This window comes from Chionomys nivalis, unplaced genomic scaffold, assembly GCF_950005125.1.
Source record: "Chionomys nivalis unplaced genomic scaffold, mChiNiv1.1 scaffold_108, whole genome shotgun sequence".
Taxonomy (NCBI): domain Eukaryota; kingdom Metazoa; phylum Chordata; class Mammalia; order Rodentia; family Cricetidae; genus Chionomys; species Chionomys nivalis.
Genome location: NW_026646938.1, coordinates 7,442 through 30,168, shown reverse-complemented (window position 1 = coordinate 30,168; position 22,727 = coordinate 7,442). Strand labels below are relative to the sequence as shown.

Sequence of the window (22,727 nt, the reverse complement as noted above, 5' to 3'; positions counted from 1 at the left end):
AGCACCATATCAACATGCCTTGACATCCAGGTAGAAAGAAATATCAGAGCTTGAAGGTTAGCCTTAGTTGCATGGTGAGTTGGAGGCCAGACTGAGCTGTTCACTCACATCCTGCTAGATTAGGGTTTATCAGGCAATGAACAATAGTGTGGGTCTTTTCCACTTCCACCCCAAATAGGATTCATATTCCCCAACTTTGACCACCTTGTGCTGGATTCTGCTGTTCCCCAACTCCAGCACACACTCTGAGGCTAACCCTGTTCCCAAGAACAGGATGGTGGTATGGTCCTTCCAGCAAGACTCATTTTTTGACATTTCTGGACTTGAACCTAAGGTATTCAGCATGCATACGGCACTGAACTACATAACCTCAGCCATGTGTACTTCCCTTCTGAAGCTCAGTTTCTCCTGTTTTTCTTTTCCTCTTCTCCCCACCCTTTTCAGAAAACTTTGTGTATGTGCATGTGGAGGAGAGGTCTATGTCATGTCTCCTATAGCACTCTGCACCTTATTTTTGAGACAGGATCCCTCTCTGAACCTGGAGTTCACTGATGGGTTATGTGCACGGACTAGTGAACCCCCGGGACTCTCTTTTCTTTGCTTGTCAGCTGGGGTTTACAAGTGTGCTCTGCTGTGCCCAGGTTTTCTACATGGATGCTGGTGATTTGAACTCAGGCCTTCATACTTGCACAGTAATATTCCCGAAGCAGCCCTCTCCCCACCAATTTCGTGAACTGTTTCTCATCACATAGTGCAGGCTACCCTAGAAATGACAATCTTCCTGCCTCAGCCTCCAAGTCATGGGATGACAGGCGTGCCCACTCCCTTTTCCAAATGGTTGATACCCACTGGGCATTGCCTGTAACAACTCCCATAGTATCTTGGATACCAAGGAAACCCAGGTAGTGTGGGGGTCCTCAGAAGAAGCCTGGCCACCTTCCTCTAAAATCACACCTGAAGCTTTGAGGACAGGTAACAAGTGACTCCAAGGGTCCTCATACCCTGCCTTACAGCAGGCATTCAGTATCAAATCTATCTCCATTTGATCCCCAGATTCACACGGATGTCTTATTTCTGGACCTCATTTTAGTCCAAACCATGCAAGGAGATGGGATAATGAAAGGGTGGGCCTAAGAAGACTTGGAGTAGTCTGGGAAGCAAAAATTATTGATGTGTCCCTTAGATTTTTAGGTTCATACATTTATGTATTTATATGTGAAACAGGCTCTCAATATGTAGCTCTGGCTGTCTTGGGACTCATTAGGTAAATCAGGCTATTCTTGAACTCACAGAGATACCCCCCAACTTCTGCTTCTTGGAGTACGGGTATGAAAGGCTTGCATGACCATTATAGCTTGTGTGTGTCTGTGTGCCCATGTGTATACACAAATGCCAAGGTGCCACACATGGAGGCCATAGGAAAACTTGTGGGAATTCATTCTCTTTCCACCATGTGTCTTGCAGATTGAACTCATGAGCAGTAAGGCTTGGTGGCAAGCACCTTTAGCTGTAGTGTCATCTTGCTAGCCCTTGTTGGCCTGCTCTGACATAGCCAGGTCACATTGGGTGGGCTTTTTATCCTTCCAGCCACAGATAGGAAAAAGGAGCAGCTTAAGAAATGACTAAGAGCACACATGTAAGAGAGATGTGGAGAAGGACTGGATACTCATCCAAACAGGAGTTGCGTGACTAGATAGTAGAAAGTGGCCACTTGGTATACAGATGTTTCCTGAGCCAGATGGGGTGAGGGGTGAGGTGGGGATAGGGTAGGTTCATAGGGCTAAAACTCAGAATGCTCTTCTCCATCCTTGACCCAGTTATTTGTAAGGAATTTTGGAGAAAGAGGGACCTGGGCCAGATAAGCAGATATCCCAAGGACACACAGGAGCCCTTCCATGAGCTCCATAGAGAGCAAACAGAGTCCAGTGGATATGTGGGTGTGAAAGTTCTGCTGTAGAGTCAGGAATTGTGATGCCTCCAGAAGTTCTTCTATTGTTTTGGCTATCCTGGGTTTTTTGTTTTTCTATATGAAGTTGAGTACCATTCCTTCAAGGTCTGTGAAGAAATTTGCTGGAATTTTGATGGGCATTTCATTGAATCTGTAGATTGTTTTTGATTTATTTATACTATGTTAATTCTGCCTACCCAGGAGCATGGGCAATCTTTCCACTTTCTGGTGTCTTTTTAAATTTCTTTCTTCAAAGATTTAAAGTTCTTATCATAGAAGTCTTGCATTTATTTGCTTAGAGTTACTCCAAGATATTTTATGCTATGAATACTGTCATTTTTTATTTAGCATTACAATATTCTCTATTCTCTAGAAAGAATACTGAAGAAATGCTCTTAATTTCAATATTCTCTTATTTTTTTGCTTATTCCTGTAAGGGTTATATTTTTAAGGTTCATAACTATGATATGCTTATATAAACTATTTAAGACTCCACTTGCATATGGGAAGAAGAAAAAAGATCTTTGAATAAAATTAATTTCAACTATGAAACAAATTTCTTGAATAATTTACAGATTTTTTTCCTGTATTTTCTTTGTTAGTAAAGATGAAAATTAAAGAAACAAATGTATTTCATGGAGATGAAAGATAGAAATATAAGACAGCATGAAGAATTCATAAAAGCAAGGAAAGAGTACAAGTAAAAGTCCAAAAATAAAAAAAACAAGCATAAGAAGACTGATGCATATGACTAAATGAGTAAAGGCAGAACCAAGTGTTTCATTTCTAGACTAGTCTGAAATTTAGAAGATAACCAAATCATATTTTTATATGTCCTGACAAGATACATATAAAAATTGAGGGCACAAAGTGATTGGAAATCCTCTGTGTTAGACAAATGTCATCAATTAGGACTACATATTTTATGAGACGCCAAGGTTATTGCTTTAAAACTTGTACTCCGAGGCAAATTTACTAGATAAATTTCCACAAAGTTGGCAGTAAAGGATAAATACTTTCATTTTCCATACTTCTTCGCTTTGGGAATCCTGGAAATGTGGTGGTGGAGGACCCTTTCCTAAGATTTGACTTAGCCTGAACACACTGCTCTGAGCAGAGGACTGCATGGTCAGTGAACTATATTTTTCAGAAAATCAAGTGTGACTCACAATTTTGTAGAGCCATTGATTTATATAGGTATAAGTAAATATACAGGCCTGGATTATAATAGTTGCTTACTGAATGCTAATTTCTTCCTCCTTTCCACGGATCAAATCTGTATACAGCAGATTAAAAAGTTTTATCCCTGTAGTGAACCAATCATGAATGTACACCCAAAAGGTATTTATAATCAATCAGGAAAATTTTCATCTTGTTATAGGAACTCGTTAGTTATGCGTTTTCATTCACAAAATATAATCAAAGTGAACTCGTCCATCTCAGTTTAAGCATGTGAGGTAGAAAGGCAAGTAGCAGTACTCCACCTATATAATTTTTTAAAAAACTAGCCTTTGTTTAGAATTAAAATAACTTGTCCAAAGTTCTACAGAGAGTAAACATAGGGCTGGAACTAGGACTAGGTTCTTCTGAGTCTCCATCTTTAATCATACCCAGAATTGGGGGTGGATCTTTTTTCTTTTTTTTTAAATGTTTATGCTTTATAAATAATACCATTCAAAATTTCCACTTCCTCCTCTCCTCCCATTTCCCTCCGGGGGTGGATCTTGAGATTGAATCCATTCAACAATGTGCTCCAAAACAGTCAAAGTTACACAGAGAAATCTTGTCGTGAAAAACCAAAATCATATACATATGGTGTCTGTGTGTGTGTGTGTGTGTGTGTGCATGTGTGTGCTGTCAATACAGACACAGTGGAAGAAGGAGATAAGAAATTTTCAGAACAAGAATGTCCTGGATTGATGGGAAATCTTGTTAGCCAATGATCTTTAAGAGATGGGTCTTATTTAAGGTGTGGCTTCGCTGGGACCCAGGGAAAAACGTATGTACCTTTGTGGGCTGTCTCTCTCTGAGCCTTTTCCCATGGGATATTGCTGTGCTTGGATTTCTCGTTTCCCGTTTTGTGAGTTTTTCCCTTATAATAAATAAAATATAATTGTTTTATCATTGGCTAGCCTGGTTATTTCAACATATTTCAACACTGGATGAATCAGGAATTTCTTGACGGAAAACTCAAGTGCTTGCTACCTCCTAGAAAGACTCCAATGTTGTTTCAGTCTTGGACTGGACAGGAAAGTCCTTTTTTCTCTTGTACCACCATGGGCCAGGCCTGTTACAACTTTATGCAAGAGATGGCATTCATTCTGAACTCTGAAGCCTACATATAATGCTGCAAGATATAGTGTTAGTGCCACATTCATGATCACCTGTGAGAGCCCTTAGCCCTTGAGCTAGAGACCAGTGAGCTCCGAATTCCAAGCCCATAAGCCCAGCATCCCGAACCCAGAGCCCTGTACTGTGATTCCCCACACCCTGGCCCCAGTAATTCTCTCTCTCTCTCTCTCTCTCTCTCTCTCTCTCTCTCTCTCTCTCTCTCTCTCTCTTTCTCTCTCCCTGCCTCCCTCAACCCCCATCCACCCCAGAGGTGCAGTGTCTGGTGTTCCTGGATCACCATCACCTACTTCGAGGAGTGGCACAGCCACTGACTGGAGATGTAATTGTGGAAGCTGACAGGTGAGGAGGTGGACATGGTGCCCTGCAAGACTGCAAAACTGTGCGTGTGCACAGGCTGTTGGTGACCAGTTAGTTACCCCATACAGTACAGCTGCAACCTGCCTTGCCCTAAGGATTTGTTGGAGGCTCCAAAATGTGAAGTCCCCCAATCCTACTCATCCTGACCCCAAAAGGGTTTTTGCCACTTTGATCCTAGGGTGTACCTTGACTTCAAGCAAGCAAGAGCTGTAGGTCTTGGCACTGCAGACCACACCCTGGACAACTGCAGGGACTGTGCTTCATGGACGGCCCCTTACCACAGAGTTCTAGACGCACGCATAGTTTTTCCTTTCAGAACTCCTAGTGCTTGTGACTTCTCCAGCAGGAGCTCTCCCAGCTTCCCACTGGGGATACTGCCCCACCCCTGCGCAATGAGCCTGTTAACCCCTCACCATCCAGCAGCTGTCCTCCACAGGGCCATATTGCTGTGCCATATCCAAGGTTCTTGAGCTCTTTTGTGTGTGGGGGGGGATTGTTTTTGTTTTTGCCTTGGCCTGGGCACTGGGGAGCAGGTGCCTACCCAGGTTCTGCTGCGTGCTTCTCAAGATATCCACAAGCACTTTGGGAAAACTCTATTTTCCTTTACTTTTTTTTTTAAAATTTTTTATTTTTCGAGACAGGGCTCTATTTTCCTGTAAAGGGCATTTGCACATGGGGACCCTGGGCTGCCCAGGACCCTCTGGGCCTTCCTTCCCCATCAAAGAACCTGGGCACATTTGCATGATTCTTAGGACTTTCCCCTTTACGCTTCTGAGGAATTTTTCAAAAACCTCTCTTCGCACCTGTTTTAAAATTTTCTTTTTCTATTTATTTGCATGTTAAAATTAAATATTGATGCCCAATCTCAAGGTCCACCCAATATTTCCTACAAGAGTCCTGGCCAGTTCTCTTCCATGGCTGAGTTTCAAGTGGCTTCAGCAGCACACTCCAAAATCATTTCCTGTAGGCAGATTTTTCTGTCCCTAATGACAGTTCTTATGTCAGGACATGGAGACTAATATAACTTAAATTAACCCATTTCTGTTCCTCTACCTGTTGCCACTTACTCATGGCATTTACTTGTTCTCCTGCATGTCTTGCTTCCTGTCCATCTGGTTGGTGACTCCACCTTTCTTCTTCTCAGTGTCCTCTGTGTCTGACTGTCCCACCTATACCTTCTGCCTATCTAGTGGTTGTTTAGCTTTTTATGCAGTCAATAAGAAGGTGCCTTGGAAAGGACACATTACACAGTGTACAAAAAGATTATTCCACAACACTTGCACAGAGGGGCAGAAACTGCCCAAAGTGACAGCAGCTTCCCTGACCTGGGACTGCTTTCTAGAATATTCTTCTCTAATTATCTTTTCACATCCAATAGAGGTGTCTTCTTTTCACATTTTGATTTTGTATATGCAAACCAGTTTGAGAGTGTAGATGGCACAATGATGAAAGGCACTGACAACCTGAGTTTGAGTCCCCAGGCCCCACCGACATAATGGAAGGAGAGAACCAAGTCATATGCACTGTGGTTCACGGACCAACATACAAAACGACTTAAATTGTAACAAATTTGTTTTAAAAAAATTGTATGGAGCCGGGCGGTGGTGGCACACACCTTTAATCCCAGCACTCGGGAGGCAGAGGCAGACGGATCTCTGTGAGTTCGACACCAGCCTGGTCTACAAGAGCTAGTTCCAGGACAGGCTCCAAAACCACAGAGAAACCCTGTCTCGGAAAAAAAATGTATGGTTAGCCTGTCCAGTGATGGTACATACCTCAGCACTCAGAAGGCAGAGGCCTGTCTGTGAGTTGCAAACCTGCCTGGTCTATATAAGCCAGTTCCAGGCCAGCCAGAGCTGTACAATGAGACCCTGTCTCAAAAAACCAATGTAGCAAAACCCACCAATTCGACAACCAACTGTCTGCCTCTCAGGCTGTCCAGCCCTGACCCCACCAGAACACCCTCCCTGCTTCGTGGTCCTTGCTTTCACTGTGCCACCTGGCATGACCCCAAGACAGCCAACTCTCCCCACCCTGCCCCTGCCCCCAGGTGACACTTCTCATTATCCACTCAGGAGCTGCTTCCCAGGGCTCCCTCCATGTGACCTCACCCTAGACTGCTCTGGCCATGGCTATCCCTAATACACCACAGAAGCAGCTAATGGCCAAGGATGAGTGTTGCTTTGTATACTGCCTGGATATCAGGCTGAGCAGAGAAGATGCCCTGAAGTGGTTGGGGAAGTCTTCATGGAATTCATGGCAGGGAGCTTTTAGTGACCCGCAGTTGTTGACACCAAAACCTCACAGCACAGCCACATCCTGCCAGAGCCTTATGGTTCTCTCCATGCTGTAAGGACTACCATGACTCATCACTCTCTACTGTGGTGGGAATTCATGAAACAGTGACAGCAGACTACCCCTGGTAAACAGGAGTGTCTCCCTGGTCCACATTTATCATGCAGGGTGGAGGTTCTATGGGGCCCCCAGACTCATTTATGCTGTAAGACCTGGCATGCTCCTGTCCTCATCCATGGAGTTTGGGACAATAGGGTGGGTGGTTCAACCTTGCAGAAGAAATGGGGGGGGGTCTCACATGACCTCATGAGTGTCATCTCTGTATCATGCAATGTTTGCATTACCACACACTCATGTGGTCCCTGAGAATGAGTTAGAAGGTGGAGGTGCACTCAAGATGTGATGATAGCAGGAGCAGGAAGTTGATGTTAGGCTGTGCTACACAGCAAGACATGCACACCCCAATTCAATTGTAATAAAGACATATTTAACTATCACCTACTTGTTAAAGGAACCCTTCAGTGTCGTCAAAACATTCATATTCACCTGGGTGGTGGTGGTGCAAGCCTTTAATCCTAGTACTCAGGAGACAGAGTCAGGCAGATCTCTGAGTTCTAGGCCAACCTGGTCAATATCATGAGTTACAGTTCAGCCAATGCTACAGAGAGGGAAGAAAAACATTCATATTGGGCTGGAGAGATGGATCCGTGATTAAGAGCACTGACTGCTCTTCCAGAAGACCCAGCTTTAACACTCAGCATGCACATGGCAGCTAACAACTGTCAATAACCACAAGACCCACACACAGTCATACACACAGGCAAAATACAAAAACACATAAATTAAATGTAAATAAATTATTTTCTAAAATTATTCATATTGAGGGGATAGAGAGAAAGCTCAGTGGTTAAGAGCAATGGCTGCTCTTGCAGAGGAGCCAGGTTTCCAGAACCTACATGGAGGCTCATATACATTTAATGCCATTTCCAGGGGATCCAACTCTCTCTTCTGCTTTCGATGGATACTAAGGAAACATGATGTCCACATTCAGGCTCTCCCCCCCCCCGTGTGTGTATGTCTGTGTGTTCATAGTGGGCCAGATATGTGGTTTGTCAGGTAAAGGTGTTTGCCAATGAAGCTAGTACTTAAGTTCAATGTCCAGGATCCACGTAGTGGAATCAGAACCAACTAACTCCCACAAGTCCTCTGACCTTCACACTCATATTTGTTCACACACAAAACAATGTAACATTAACTTAAAAGCTCAAGGCTATCTTGGAGTGCATGCTGAGTTCTAGTCCAGTCTAATATACGTATGGACATATATGTCCAACCATCACCATGATCTCTCTTCAGAGTTTTTCCAACTTGTACACACACCCCCAACTCCTCGTCAGCTATTACCCACAGTCTGTTGCAGAATATTTATTTATACTGTGTGAAAATGTGTCACTGTGGCTGGTTTAATATAGAGCTGAATGGCCAATAGCTAGCCTGGAAGAGGTTAGGTGAGACTTCTGGAGACAGAGAGGGAAGAGGAAAGATGAGGTTGCTAGCCACAGGTGGACAAACAGCATGAGCAGTATAGAAACATGTGGCAACTAGAAACATGACTTCACTCCCCCTGACTGACAGCAGAGCTTCCTTGTGGTATGTAATTGACAAGGATGTTTGTGTTCTTTCCGGCTGGTGATTTTCCACAGAAGCAGTAGATACGGTATAAAAGGCTTTAGCTGGGGAAAAATAGAGTGCTGTTCTTCCACCTGAAAAGAAGCCTCCTTGTCTCAATCCTGGCACCCCCTGCCAGTCTTGGCATCCAGGCTGCACTGGCTACAGCAAAGTGGAGGCTCCACAGAGATCTGGAAAGTGGGGATTCGTGAACAGGGTTGCTCCATCCACTGGCTAAATCAACGAGTGTATTGGAGAAGGTAAGGTGTTTTTTTTTTATCCCCTGAGATACTCTGAGGGACATCCTCCAAAAGACTAGCAAGTATAAAGAAGAGGCGGGAGGGTGAACTGAAGGCCTCAAAAAGCAACTGAAACTCTTAAAGCAACAAGGCATGGAAGTAACAATGAAGGCAGCCAAAGATTTTGTACGAACAGTAGCTCAAGTTAGCCCCTGGTTCATTATGGGAGGGGGTTTAAATGTTCCAGACTAGGAACAAGCCAAGTCAGATTAAAAGGAGTATGTGTGTTTTCATCCCCAGAGATGCCCAAATTCCCTAAAAGATTGTTAAAGTGGGACCCCTTCAATGGTTCTGTAGCAGGTGCAGTGAGCCTGCTTCCCTGAGTTTTGCTCCACTCCATGCAGCAGTTTGGATCCATAGAGAGCACGTCTGGGGCCAGAAGGCAGCTGGAGCAGAGCTTTGATAGGTGGCTGTGGTGAAAGGCATGTTGCCATGACCCAGTCAGTGCCCGGCCTGGGGGATGTTACAGCAGCGTCAGGAGTATCAACAAATATGGCAACAAGTGCTGGACCATAGAAGATTGGCAGAAGCAATATACCTTGGAATATTGCTATCTCTGCCACTGCAGATACTGCTGCCATAATTTCTCTTTAGACTGTGAACCAGCTGGCTGAAAGAGTCAGCAATGCCTTGGACATTCAAAATGACAAGTGGCTCTGGTTCAGGAGCAAATGGACTATCTTTAGACTTTTCATTTTGGTTTTTGTTTGTTTGTTTTTGTTTTTTCGAGATAGGGTTTCCCTGTAGCTTTGCTGCCTGTCCCGGAACTAGCTCTTGTAGACCAGGCTGGCTTCGAACTCCCAGAGATCCGCCTGCCTCCGCCTCCCGCGTGCTGGGATTAAAGGAGTGTGCCACCACTGCCCGGCTTATCTTTAGACTTTTGAACAGTTAATCCTGTTATGTGCTTTACTCCTGGCACTGTATTGCACGCTTCTGCTGCTGTTATGGAACTCAAACTCAAACATCATATGGGAGGGGTTTAGAATGCCGCTTCTGTTAATTTTACCACCCAGTTAGTGCATGCTAGATGACTGCAGCACTGGTCTGGCTCCTTGGTGCTGTCAGTCCTGGGGATACTTGGTTTAGGGCTATGTGTCTGGGTAGCCACGGATGGGCAATACTTTAGGGGCAGGATGCCATTTAAGACAGGGACTATTAGAGGGCTATTCCCCAGGTATTATAAAATAAAATGGGGGGAGTTGTGATCCAGCTGCCCTTACTCCCCCTGACTGACAGCTGAACTTCCTTGTAGTCTGTAATTGACAAGGATGTTTGTGTTCTTTCTGGCAGGTGGGTCAGAGTAGAGGTATAAAAGGTTGCTGGGCAAAATAAAGGTTGCTGTTCTTCCACCTGAAAAAAGCCTCCATGTCTCAATCCTGGCACCCCCTGCCAGTCTTGGCATCCAGGCTGCACTGGCTGCAGCACATGACAGAGTGTAGATTAAAGTAAATGGGTTAAGTTATAAGAGCTAGTGGGATAAGCCTAAGATAAGGCTAAGCTTTCATAATAATAAGTCTCAGTGTCATTGTTTGGGAGCTGGTGTATGTAAAAAGACTTGCTACAACTGTCCTACTGTTTGTCTTCACCAATGACCTTGGTGTCTCCAGTATCTCATACATAAGAAATCCCACAGTCTCTGTGATGGGCTTAGCTCACTCAACATGAAGGCATTAATCTGTTCATCTATGCAGTAGATGTGTCTGAATGTCCTTCCTTGATTAGGGCTGGAACCTGGGACCATCCTGTACCTGAGTTGGTTTGGTGCTACTCATAGGCATCCCTGCGCCTTCCCTTCCATGTCACAAAGCTATTCCCATACCACTGTTGATGGGCACCTCTCCTCTCCATCTGCTCCTCCTCAACTCCCACCCCAGTCACAGCACTGAGGTCCAGACATCTTCCTGTGTATGTGGCTCTGGCCTCAACTCCGGACAGGGAAGCCTTGAGTGTAAATGGCTCACAATTTTGATACATAATTACCAAACCTCCAGGCCCTGGCTGTCCCCATGAAGTCTGTTTCTCTCACATACCGTGGGCTGCTCATTCCAGGCCTTGGTTTCTTTTCCCCATGAAGGGACTAACCCTGAGGACCTGCTGACACACATCCTGCTAGATTAGGGCTTGCGAAGCAGGAAATAGCCATGTTAGTCTCGTCATCCATCTCAAATTGGAATTATGTTTCCAAATTTTGGCTACCAGTTCTGGATTCTACTGTTCCCAGAATCCAGTACACACTCTGAGGCTAGCCCTGCCACACAAGGACATAGTGATGAAGGGTCCTTGAAGGCAGAATTTTTTTTACATTGCTGACTATGTAACCTAGGGTGTTTAGCATGTGATGTGACCCTGAGCTATATCCCCTCAGATGTGTATGTATACTTGCCTTTCTGAACCTCTGTTTCTTTCTCTTTTTTTTGGTCTTCTCCACACCTCTTTCCAGAAAGCTTTCTGTGTGTGCATGTGGAGGAGAGGTCTATGTTATGTCTTCCTCTAGCACTCTCTCCCTTATCTTTGAGACAGAATCCCTCTCTGAATCTGGAGCTCATTGATGGGCTATACACACTGAACAGGGAGCCCCAAGGACCGTCCTGTCTCCACTTGCCAGCTGGGGTTTACAGATGTGCCCTGTCATGCTCAGCTTTTATAACCAGGTGCTGGGGACTTGAACTCAGATTTCTATGCTTGCACAGTTTCTTCTCCATAGGAACCCTCTCTCCACCATTTTTTCTTTTTTTGAGGGGGTTCAAGACAGGTTTCTCTGTTTAACAGCCCTGGTTGTTCTGTAACTAGCTCTTTTAGACCAGACTCGCCTTGAACTTACAAAGGTCTACCTGTCTCTGCCTCCCAAGTGCTGGAATTAAAGGGATGTGCCTCCACTGCTTGGCTCTCCCTACCATTTTTTGTGAGTTGTATATCACTACATAGCCCTGACTGTCCTAGGAATTGTAGTCCTCCTTCCTCAGTCTCCAAGTGCTGTGGTGACAGGCACTACCTCTTCTGAACAGTGGGTCTTCACTGAGCAGTGCCTGTGAAAACTCCCTAGTGTCTAGGATTCCAAGGCAGCTCACAGGCCTTCTGCCTCCTGGCCACCTCACTCATAAGTCACACTTCGAGTTTTGAGGGCCAGTGACCAGTGCTCCAAGGATCCCCTGTTGTGGGATATTTTACTTCTTTGACTTTTTTTGGGGGGGGGCTTCTACCCAGCTTCTAAATAAATCACACTCAGAGGAGGATTATTCTTAGTTGTAAATGCCCAGGTTTAGCTTGGCTTGTGTCTAGTCGTTTTTTAAAAATCTTAAGTTATCCTGACAACCTTTTGCCTCTGGGCTTTTCTCTTCATCTATTTCTATATACCTTTTATTGCTTCTTTCCCCATGACTTGTTGTGTAGCTGGGTGGCTGGCTTGTTCTCCTTTCTCCTTTTATACTTTCTGCCTGAAAGCCCTGCCTAATCTTGCTTCTGTCTTGGTATTGGCCATTCAGCTCTTTATTAGACCATCAGGTGTTTCATATAAAACAACAACAAAAATCTACCAGTCACAGAGAAGTAGTGGGTAGCTTCAGAAAGGGCTAAGAGCCCCATGTCAGGGTGATGTGGAGGGCTGGACCGTTGTCCAAACAGGGTTTTTTTGACTAGGCAGCAGGAGATGGCCTCTTGGTTCACAGATGTTTCCTGGGCTGGGAGGTGCTAGGGGTAGGAGTAGAGCTGAAGCCCAGGATCCTCTTCTCCATTGTTGTCCCCAGTATTGTGAGGCATCTTGGAGAGACAGGAAGACCTGGGTAGGATACTCAGACCTCCCAAGCACACACAGGAACCTCCCATGCACTCCAGGGCAAGCAAGCTGACCCTAGTGGATCTGTGGGTGAGGGAGCTCTGCTGTAGGGTTATCTCCTCAAGGTATAGCCTTCTCTGTCAAAGCTCTGGAAGCCGGGGTGGCATTGACAGGGCAGGAAGTCCCAGGCTGCAGCTCAGAATGAAGTCTAATGAAGGCAGCATGTTCTGGCTACTATTGTGTCCACTGATGCAGGGATAGAGCGCACCCAGACCACCAGTGTCTAGGATAATGGGAAGAGTACCAGGCAAGGCCATGGTGAGTGACTGTTCCTTGAAGGGGTGAATCTGAAATGAAGCTCTATCTGGGCAGGCTTACAACCTTAGGTCCCTAAACCCTGAGCCTTTGGGGGCCTGGGAATATCTTTCCATTCACCAGTCCTGGGTTCTTGAATGCTGGAGTGGGCATACTGAGTCCCCCACAGTGTCTGAAACTCAAAAAGTCACCCTCCCAGAATCATGTGTCCCCAAAGACAGGGTATATGGAGGCCCATGAAGTAGCTCTGCTCCATCTCGACAAAAGGTCAGAGAGTTTGAGCATATTTTTGCTCCTTCAAGGTCAAACAACAGGATGTTTGGCCTCAGGTAAAGTTGTTCTATATGTTGCCCAAATAACAGGATGTTTTGTCTAAGGTGTTGCTAATGGATGCTTTGCTCCAAATAGCAAGATGTTTTGACCTAGGGCATTGCTGTTAGATGTTTTGAATATTAAGAAAGTAATCAGTCTTGTTTGTTCTTTATATAATGATTAAAAAACAAACAAACAGTCTTTTGCCTACCCCTTTGGCTTGGAGTATAAAACAGCTATGAAAAACAAACTCTTGGCGGATTCAGTATTCATTAGAATGATCTCCTGACTCTGTCTTTAGTCTTTTGTCCGTTTCTTTCCTCAATCCACATTCCACTTTTCAGGAACATATGGATGAGTCGGCTGGACCAAAACAAATGGCACTGGATGTTGCTGGGGTTTGAGAACAGGAGTAAAGTGATGGACACCACAAATTAAAAGTGAGTGCTCAGATAAAAATAAAGCGACAGTGTGGTGAGTGGCTCAAGAGTAAAGCTGTAAATATAGAGCAAAGGCTTTTATGTTCTTGTTGCGTTTTTATGTATGGGTTGTATGTTTTGTTCATATAACCAGAGATGTCATTGTAAATATATGTGCATTTATAAATAATATTTCTGTCATTGACCTTGTGTGTTGGCTACAGTGTAAATGTTTTTGATATGCCCAAATTATATATGTCTAAAGTTATTGTATGGGCAGCAACTTCTCCAGGTCACAGATGTTTTATAACTTGCTATGGTGAGGTCTACAAACTCTGTTTAAGGCTCTAAGACTGTTTGTTGCATAGCTTATGTAGAGAAGGACAGGGACAAAGAGACTGATCTGCTTTTGGGGATGACTGTTAGAGCGTGCATGAGTCCTGCCCCTTGGGATACCAGTTGTGCTGATGGACAAACAAACGTCACCCACCTCCCACCTCCACGCTGGCAGTCTGCCTAAGGTGGACACGGTGGTGAGACCAGAGCAGAAGCCAAAGCGCAGGACTGAAGCAGAGTGAGCCTAGTGGGGCACAGCCAGTATCCAGGATCCAGGTCTGGTGGGGGATTGTGCATGTAGAGTGGCCCAGTTCTACCTGCACATGTGTTGACTCCTCAGCGGGGCTTTGCTTAACCCCTCCAACACACATGTGACAGTGTCCCAAGGAGCCTGAGCAAGCAGCAGGTCTATGTGGAGCTGGAGCCAAGGGGAACATGGCATCTCTGAGAGGGTTTCACCCCAACATCAGTGGTGTGGAGGCTGAGAATCTCCTTCAAACCAGAGGAGTTGATGGCAGCTTTTTGATAAGGCCTAGTGAGAGTAACCCTGGAGATTTCACTTTGTCTGTTAGAAGAAATGGAGCCGTCAATCACATCAAGGTTCATAACACTGGGTACTACTATGACCTCTATGGTGGGAAGAAGTTTGCCACATTGGCTGAACTACTCCAGTATTACATGGAACATCACGAACAGCTAAAAGAAAAGAACGGAGATGTTGTTGAGCTCAAGTACCCACTGAATTGTGCAGACCCAACCTCTGAAAGGTGGTTCCATGGTCCCTTATCTGGAAAAGAAGCAGAGAAACTGCTAATGGAGAAGGGTAAGCGTGGCAGCTTTCTTGTTCGAGGGAGCGAGAGATACCCTGGAGACTTTGTTCTCTCTGTTGTCACAGGTGATGACAAATGGAATAGCAATGATGGCAAGTCCAAAGTGAGCCACGTTATGATCCGATGTCAGGAACTGAAATACTATGTTGGCGGAGGAGAGTATTTTGACTCTTTGAGAGACCTGGTGGAGCATTACAAGAAGAACCCCATCGTGGCAACACTTGGCACAGTCCTGCAGCTCAAGCAGCCTCTCAACACAACTCGTATTAATGCTGCTGAAATTGAAAGCAGGGTTCGAGAGCTAAGCAAGGTAGCTGAGACCACAGGTATGGTCAAACAGGGCTTTTGGGAAGAATTTGAGACACTACAGAAACAGGAATACAAATTTCTCTATAGCCAAAAAGAAGGTCGGAGAGAAGAAAATAAAAACAAAAATAGATACAAAAACATCCTGCCATTCGATCACACTAGGGTTGTCCTGCATGATGGCGATCCCAATGAGCCCGCTTCTGATTATATCAATGCGAACATCATCATGCCTGCATTTGAGGCCAAGTGCCACAATTCAAAACCCAAAAAGAGCTACATTGCCACTCAAGGCTGCCTGCTGAACACGGTGAATGATTTCTGGAGGATGGTGTTCCAGGAGAACTCTCGAGTCATCAGCATGACCACAAAGGAGGTGGAGAGAGGGAAGAGCAAATGTGTCAAGTACTGGCCTGATGAGGATGCACTCAAAGACTATGGGGTCATACGTGTTAGGAACATCAAAGAAAGTGCTGCTCATAACTACACCTTAAGAGAACTCAAGCTCTCGAAGGTTGGACAAGGAAATACAGAGAGAACTGTCTGGCATTACCACTTTCAGACATGGCCCGACCATGGTGTGCCCAGTGACCCTGGAGGTGTGCTGGACTTCCTGGAGGAGGTCCACCACAAGCAGGAGAGCATCATGGATGCAGGCCCTGTTGTAGTTCACTGCAATACTGGAATTGGCAGGACAGGAACATTCATTGTGATTGATATCCTTATTGACATCATTAGAGAGAAAGGTATTGACCATGACATCGATGTTTCTAAAACCATTCAGATGGTGCGGTCCCAGAGGCCAGGAATGGTCCAGAAAGAGGCACAGTACCGGTTCATCTACATGGCTGTCCAGCATTACATCCAGAGGCTGCAGCACAGGATCAAGGAGGAACATAAAAGCAAAAGGAAAGGACACGAATATGTCAACAGTAAGAATTCCCTGGTGAACCAGACAACCAGCGACCAGAACCTCATGCCGCATTGCGCTCAAACACCACCCAGTACAAAAGTGAGGGAGGTTCTGGGCTTGGAACATAGCTCATTACCATGTCCCACGAGCATCAGAAGTTTCCCAAGAACCCTGGATGACTCTAAGAAGTATGATAATGACGACAGTGGGTGTCACTCCCAGAGGAGGGACAGCATCTCCAACAGGGTTTTCTATGAAGAGTTCCAGGCACTGGCAAGACGTGTTGACTGTGTGGAGCGCTCCATAGGCAGCATCATGTCCAAGATTGATGCTGTGGTTGTCAAGCTTAAGACCATGGAAAATGTGTATAAACAGTCGAGGTAGATGTTAGGTGTTATTCTGTTTTGGCAATTATATTCTCCATTTGCAGGAGAAATCATCCCTCTACAAACTGAGTTAGCCCTAAAATAATCCCCTGGCCACTCATGACCAGCATAATTGATGTGAGCTGAGTTAACTTTTAAATGATGGGATGTACATGACTTTTGACATATGGGTTTTACATTGTCCCCGTAGCCTTCCCTGCTATGTGAAAGTGGCAGTATCAGGGGAATGCAGAGCTTTGGTAAACACTATCCACAAGTACCAGAGACAGACAATGGGCTGAATACAAACACTAGTTTAACTGAAGAAACCCTGTTAATGGAAATTGTAAAGAAGGGCAGTTATCTAAGTTTCATCTCAAAATTGTAAAAATTCCTTTGTTATTGCCTAATCTTGTTGCAGATACCAGTTTTTGCCACAGTCTTACAAGTCCATCTCTGGCTGTGGTCTCAAGGAGATTTATTTACTTATTTTTTTTATTTTTTCCTGGAATAAAGTTTGCTTCTGGTTTACTAGACTTTGGTGGTTTTTTTGTACAACTCCCTGTGGACCTAACATTTTGGTGACCCATACAGGGAAGCACAAACTTGGTTCTGGGGGAGGGGGCATCCCAGTCTCTGGTCTCTGGTAAACTTTATTATTACTGCTTTTATCAATTGATAGGTTTCTGGTTTTATCTTGTATCTGGTGTCTGGACAATCTGGGGATTCAAAAATATCTAGTAGGCATGCTTCTAATCTCAGAGCCTGAGGGAAATGGGGGAAGCTCCAATTCCTCCTCTGGCCATTGGATCATGTGGTTACAACCCTTTGGGACTGATAAGGGCTCATGTGACCCAACATGCAGCAATGCCTTGTCAATTCTGTTTAATTGTCATATCATGTTAAAAATTGTCTACTGTCAGGTTCATATGGTGACTGTTAGTAAATTCATGTCTACCCTGGGCTAAGGTACTGTAGTCCCAGGCTGGCTTGTCAAGGATAAGTCAGGAGGACAGAGGCAAGTAGAGGCACCTGCAAGGCCAGGAACCAATAGGGCCACTGTCAGCCACTTGTCCCAGAAAATAATTGGTTTTGGTCTCACAAAATGACACATGTTCCAAAGCTGCACAGCGGGAAGCATGAGAGTGGAGCAGCAGTGGGACCAGAGCCATCAGGAAAGCAGGAGCTGATGCAGAGGCCACAGAGGGGTGCTGCAGACTGGCTTGCTTTCTCTGTGATGATTCTAGTTTCTGTCAAGTTGACATAAAACTAGTCAGTATACCCCTAGTAAAGTTTGTCTGGTTGACTGCTGAGATCTTGCTTTCCCCACATTCTTATTTTTTAAATCAGCAGAAGAAAAAAGATTCATTCCTATTACTGTGTAGCCTGTCGCAGCATAGACCAGCAAGACCTAACTACATCATAGCCTCACCCATGGCCCCTCTTTTCCCACACTCTACAGTCCCTCCCTTGTCCCCTTTTCCTCACCTCCTAGGCCCAACACTTCAGCCTCTGATGGAGACTGTCCTGGGAAGAGCAGAACCCCCTCCTCTGGGAGACCCTCTGGCCCCATCATGCTTAACCCCTGGATGGTCCCCGGGCTCTGAGACCTCTTCACTTGGACTGCCCCAGCTCTACAGACATGGCCTGCTGCTCCCCTTCACCTGTACCTCACTTCCCAGCTCTGCTTTGTATAAGCACTAAAAGATCTTTGCAACCTTTGTCTGTCCTCCTTTGCTCCTTGTCTGCCCTTCAGATGCTCTGCTACACCCTCTGATCATAGCAGGACCCCAACATGGCCCTTCTCCTGAACCCAGCAGCCCACAGCAGCCCAGGTCATGGGGCCATGAGCAGCTTGGGCTCAAGACTCAGGGCTCCTTCCTCCTTAAATGGTCACTCCAGGCTGAGACAGGCTGGCCTGCTGCTGGGTCTTTCTGCCCGTAGACCTCAGTGCCTCTGAGCATTCCTGGGCCCTGACCCTCACTGCAAACCACCAGCAGCTGCTGCCTTCCTAGCATTTCCTCTTCAGTCACAGCTGCCCCATTGGAGCAACCTGGGTCTCACTGGGTTTCTGGTGTACCATGTCTTTCCTCCCAGGACTAGGGATGTCTGCATGCTTGGTTTGTGGCTGTAGCTGGACATGGAGGTAGCACCTGACTGTGTTGCACAGGCTGACTTCACACTGTTCAGGAGAAGTTTCTGCCCCTCAACTGCTGTGATGACATGTGTGCTACCATGCTGGCTAGAAAATAGGTTCAGTCAAAGACAGGGATGTGAGGTCCTGGGACTTCAACAGCAGGGATGACAAAGCTTAGTGCCAAGACATCTTGGACTATGTCTAACAGTGGGGGTCTCCACAAAGACTCTGTCACCCTCAGGACATGGCTATGTTAATAAAACCAGGCAGTAAACAAACCTATTAGAGGTTACAAACAAGACTGCCAAGCTGGGACCACTCAGTGGCAAGGTGCTCACCTGATATTGTGAGGACCCAAGCTCTATCCCTGCCATCAGAAAACAAACATCTGCTTGTGATGGCTTAACATATGTGAGGGCCTGGGCTCCATCCTCAGCACTAAACCCCAACACCACAAAACGATCACTGTCAACACCGAGTTACTGAGTACAATTCTCATGACCTTTACGGTGCAAGGAAAGAAGCAACTCTCCCAAGTTGTCCTTGACCCCTACATGCTCCTACCCCCTCCACACACACAGAAAGTGTAGTTAAGAAAAACAAGAAGCAGGGCAGTTGCCGGTGCACCCCTTTTAAAGCACATGGGAGGCAGAGGCAGGTGAATCTCTGAGTTCGAGGCCAGTCCAGTCTACAGAGCTAGTTCCGGGACACCCAGTGCTGCACAGAAATCCTATTTCACAAACGAAACAAACCAAAACAAAATAAAACAGATTGGGTCTGAGGAGCACTTGCTGCTTTTCCAGGAGATCTGAGTTTGTTTCCCAAGATCCACACTGGGAGGCTCACCAGGTTTCCCGGTGGAAATTCTATATGTGTCCCTGTGCCGTTGGCACCTGTCCAGCATAGGGACTGCAGCTTTCTATGCAGATCTGACCTCCAGAGCAGCACCTTCGAGGGGCTTGTCCTGCATCTACTCAAAGGTGAGATTTTAAGAGCCCCACCTGCCAGGAGGAAGGGAGTACCAGTTAGAATAGAGACTGGAGGAGGGTGTTCTTTGCATACAGAATGCAATGTAAGTCCAGAGGTCCTACTTAGTATCTCTGGCCGATGGGTGGTGTGAGTGTGCATGGCTTCAAAAAGTCCCTCTAATGCCCAGCGGGTCCGAGTGTACCCAAGCCTGGAGTACTACACAGCAGAAAAGAATAATGACATCTTGAAATTTGGAGAAAAATGGATGGAGCTAGAAAACATTATTTTGAGTGAGGTAACAGACCCAGAAAGACATTATCACATGTACACACTCATAGGTGGTTTTTACACATAAAGCAAAGAAAACCAGCCTACAAACCACAACCCCAGAGAACTTAGACAACAATGAGGACACTAAGAAAGACTTACATAGATCTAATCTACATGGGAAGTAGAAAGTAGAAAAAGACAAGATCTCCTGAGTAAATTGGGAGCATGGGGACCTTGGAGGAGGGCTGAAGGGAGGAGAGGTGAGGCAGGGAAGGGAGCAGAGAAAAATGTAGAGCTCAATAAAAATCAATAAAATAAATAAATAAATAAAAAATAACTGGGGCAGAATTGGGGACACAGAGATCAAGGCTTGGAATGAGGGGAGTCTATTATGTTTCCTGTGAAGAGGGGGCTGACTCCAGCCAAACACAGAAAGCCATGACAAGGATTAACCCATGATGACAAGAGCAGAGCCCCATAGCTCTGCTCTTTGGGATACTTGCTGTGGCCCCTGCTTTTGTTTGTCTCAACTGACTTTTCCAGTCAACTACCAGGAGACAGTCCTTATTTGTTCCTATCTATCTTCTTAAACTTAATGCAGCTCATATCTGTTGTTATCGTTAATCAAGAACGTTGTGGGTGGGGGGATGGACCTGTTAGTCTCTCAGTTTGCGGAGAGACGCTTCAGTTTTGTAAATAGAGCTATGGGTTATAAAGCGGAGGAACCTGCTGTTAATAGTCAATCCTTAAGTTGCTGAGGAAGCTGCTGACAGTCTGCTCTCATTCTCCTAGGCTTACAACTTTATATTTACTTCTATGTTCTTATTTTTAAAATCTACATTTTTATATTCTTATTCTTGGATTATATGTTATATATGTTCAAGCCACACTCAATTTCTCAGACCAATTCCTGTTGCCTATGAGTCAAGACATGAGAATGCTCAGCTACTTCTCTAGCACCATACATGCCTGCATGCTTCCTAGGTTCCCACCATGATGATAAGGAACTAAATCTCTGTGAGCTATCACAATTAGATGTTTTCCTTTTTAAGACTTGCCGTGGTCTTTGTGTTTGTTCACAGCAATGGAAACCCAGAACTAAGACAACAAAGCAAGAGGACAAAAAATGGAAATTTGGAAAATGTTTGTCATTTAAAAGGTACTTTCATTTCAATTGGTGTGTCTGTTGAAAAATAATATAAAGGAACCTTGTAGTAATAAGAATATCTTTTTCATTATTGTATCAAAATTCACACCTGGTTCTCTGGTTGGATGTAATTTGACCTTATAAGGAGGATACCACATCATGAATTGTATCTAGGCCAGGCCAAACCTGATAATACCCAGGACTTCATCCCATATCAGGGGAGATGCCTAGAAGTGTGGGTCCCAAGCCACTCTCAGAAGTTCCAAACCAAAGTAGCAGATGTCCCAACACCAGAATCAACAAAACCAACCAAGCAGCTGTTCATGGTACCACAAAGGCTGATGGTTATCAGTGCAGCCTCATGGTCAGTGATGCAATAGAGTTACCAAGGACATGGAGAGTGTCACCTATCAATTGTGCCAAACCTGCACAAGACCCTCAGAAGACCTGTCCTGTCAACATCTTATCATGTAAGGTGGGGCTTCATGATGGGGGCATGGACAGGCATTGTCTTCAATGGTGTAAACACTAGTAAGGTACTCATGTTTCTGTACACAACCCTTCCCCACCCATGTTCTTGACAGCAGCCCTGATGTCGTTCACTGAAATGCTATGGAAAAACATTTTGAAATGTTACTGGAAAAATAAAAGACATGAAAACAGAAGGACTAGTTGGGAAGAGAGAGGGGATGAATAGGAGTGAGTGAATAAGTGAAGGTAAAGAAAGATCACTACTACAAAAGCATGTCACATACATACATAAAAGATGAGAATTAAATTTATGTTATTCATAATTAATATATGCTAATAAAGGTATTATAAAAAGGCCAATGGTTCATGAGGAACAACACCCAAGACAGACTAACATCTGGCCTCCACATACATGGAGGGGTATCCACATGAATATGCACCTACATGTACACAGTAACAACAAAAACAGAAAACCTGTATGTCAGGTACAGTGAAGTGGTATATGCATTAAAAAAATCAGACTAGAATACACTTGAAAACACCCAGTCCTCAGGGCTCCTACTGTCACACATGGTATAATGTTTTGATGATGCGAGTGATATTTACCAAGAATCAGACACCCTAAATTTAAGTTCCCCTAAACTTCCAATAGAGAGCAAGGTAGTGTGTGTGTGTGTGTTGATAAAGATCAAACCCCATGTATGCTAGGCAGGAAATCTACCACTGACCTACACCCTCAGCCATACTGTCTGAAAATGGCTATGAAAGCAGCACCGGAAATGGGTTAAGGGACTAAGACCCTAGGTCACCATCAGTATCTTGATTTTTGGTGATGGTAAGTTTTCCTATGGGATAAGATTTAGGATATGGGCAAAAGCCATGTTTCAACTAGCTGTGTTACAGTTGCCACATTGGGAACTTACTAGAACACCTGGCCCTGTCACTTCAACTTGGCCTTTTGGTGGTGACACCTTACATTCTGTCCAGGTCAATCCTCACAGTGGTACAGTTTATATGCCATAGACACTCCCAGGTATGTGGACAGTGAACTTCAAGATTCGTCATCTTGGAACCTCCCCTCCATTACACTTTGTAGGTCATAAGGTTGGAGAGCGGCATCACATGCCTACTATTAATGCTCATGCCATGACTAATCACAGCGTTCTGGATCTCACTGATGATAGCTGCCTGTTTAGCCTGATGTGCAGATGCAGGACTTCACTGTTTCAGCATTCACCTGCAAGAT

At 45.0% G+C, this 22,727-nt stretch overlaps 1 protein-coding gene across 1 annotated transcript; it reads left to right on the top strand.

Moving 5' to 3' along the window:
* The first annotated feature begins 14,508 nt into the window (after positions 1–14,508).
* LOC130869171 (tyrosine-protein phosphatase non-receptor type 11-like) lies at positions 14,509–16,506 on the top strand. The gene has a single exon (XM_057761215.1). It carries the CDS (start codon positions 14,509–14,511, stop codon positions 16,504–16,506), a length of 1,998 nt encoding a protein of 665 aa, XP_057617198.1.
* The last annotated feature ends 6,221 nt before the right edge of the window (positions 16,507–22,727 follow it).

Coding starts and splice junctions, on each gene's coding strand:
- LOC130869171 (XM_057761215.1), top strand. CDS start 14,509: ATGGCATCTCTGAGAGGGTTTCACCCCAACATCAGTGGTGTGGAGGCT.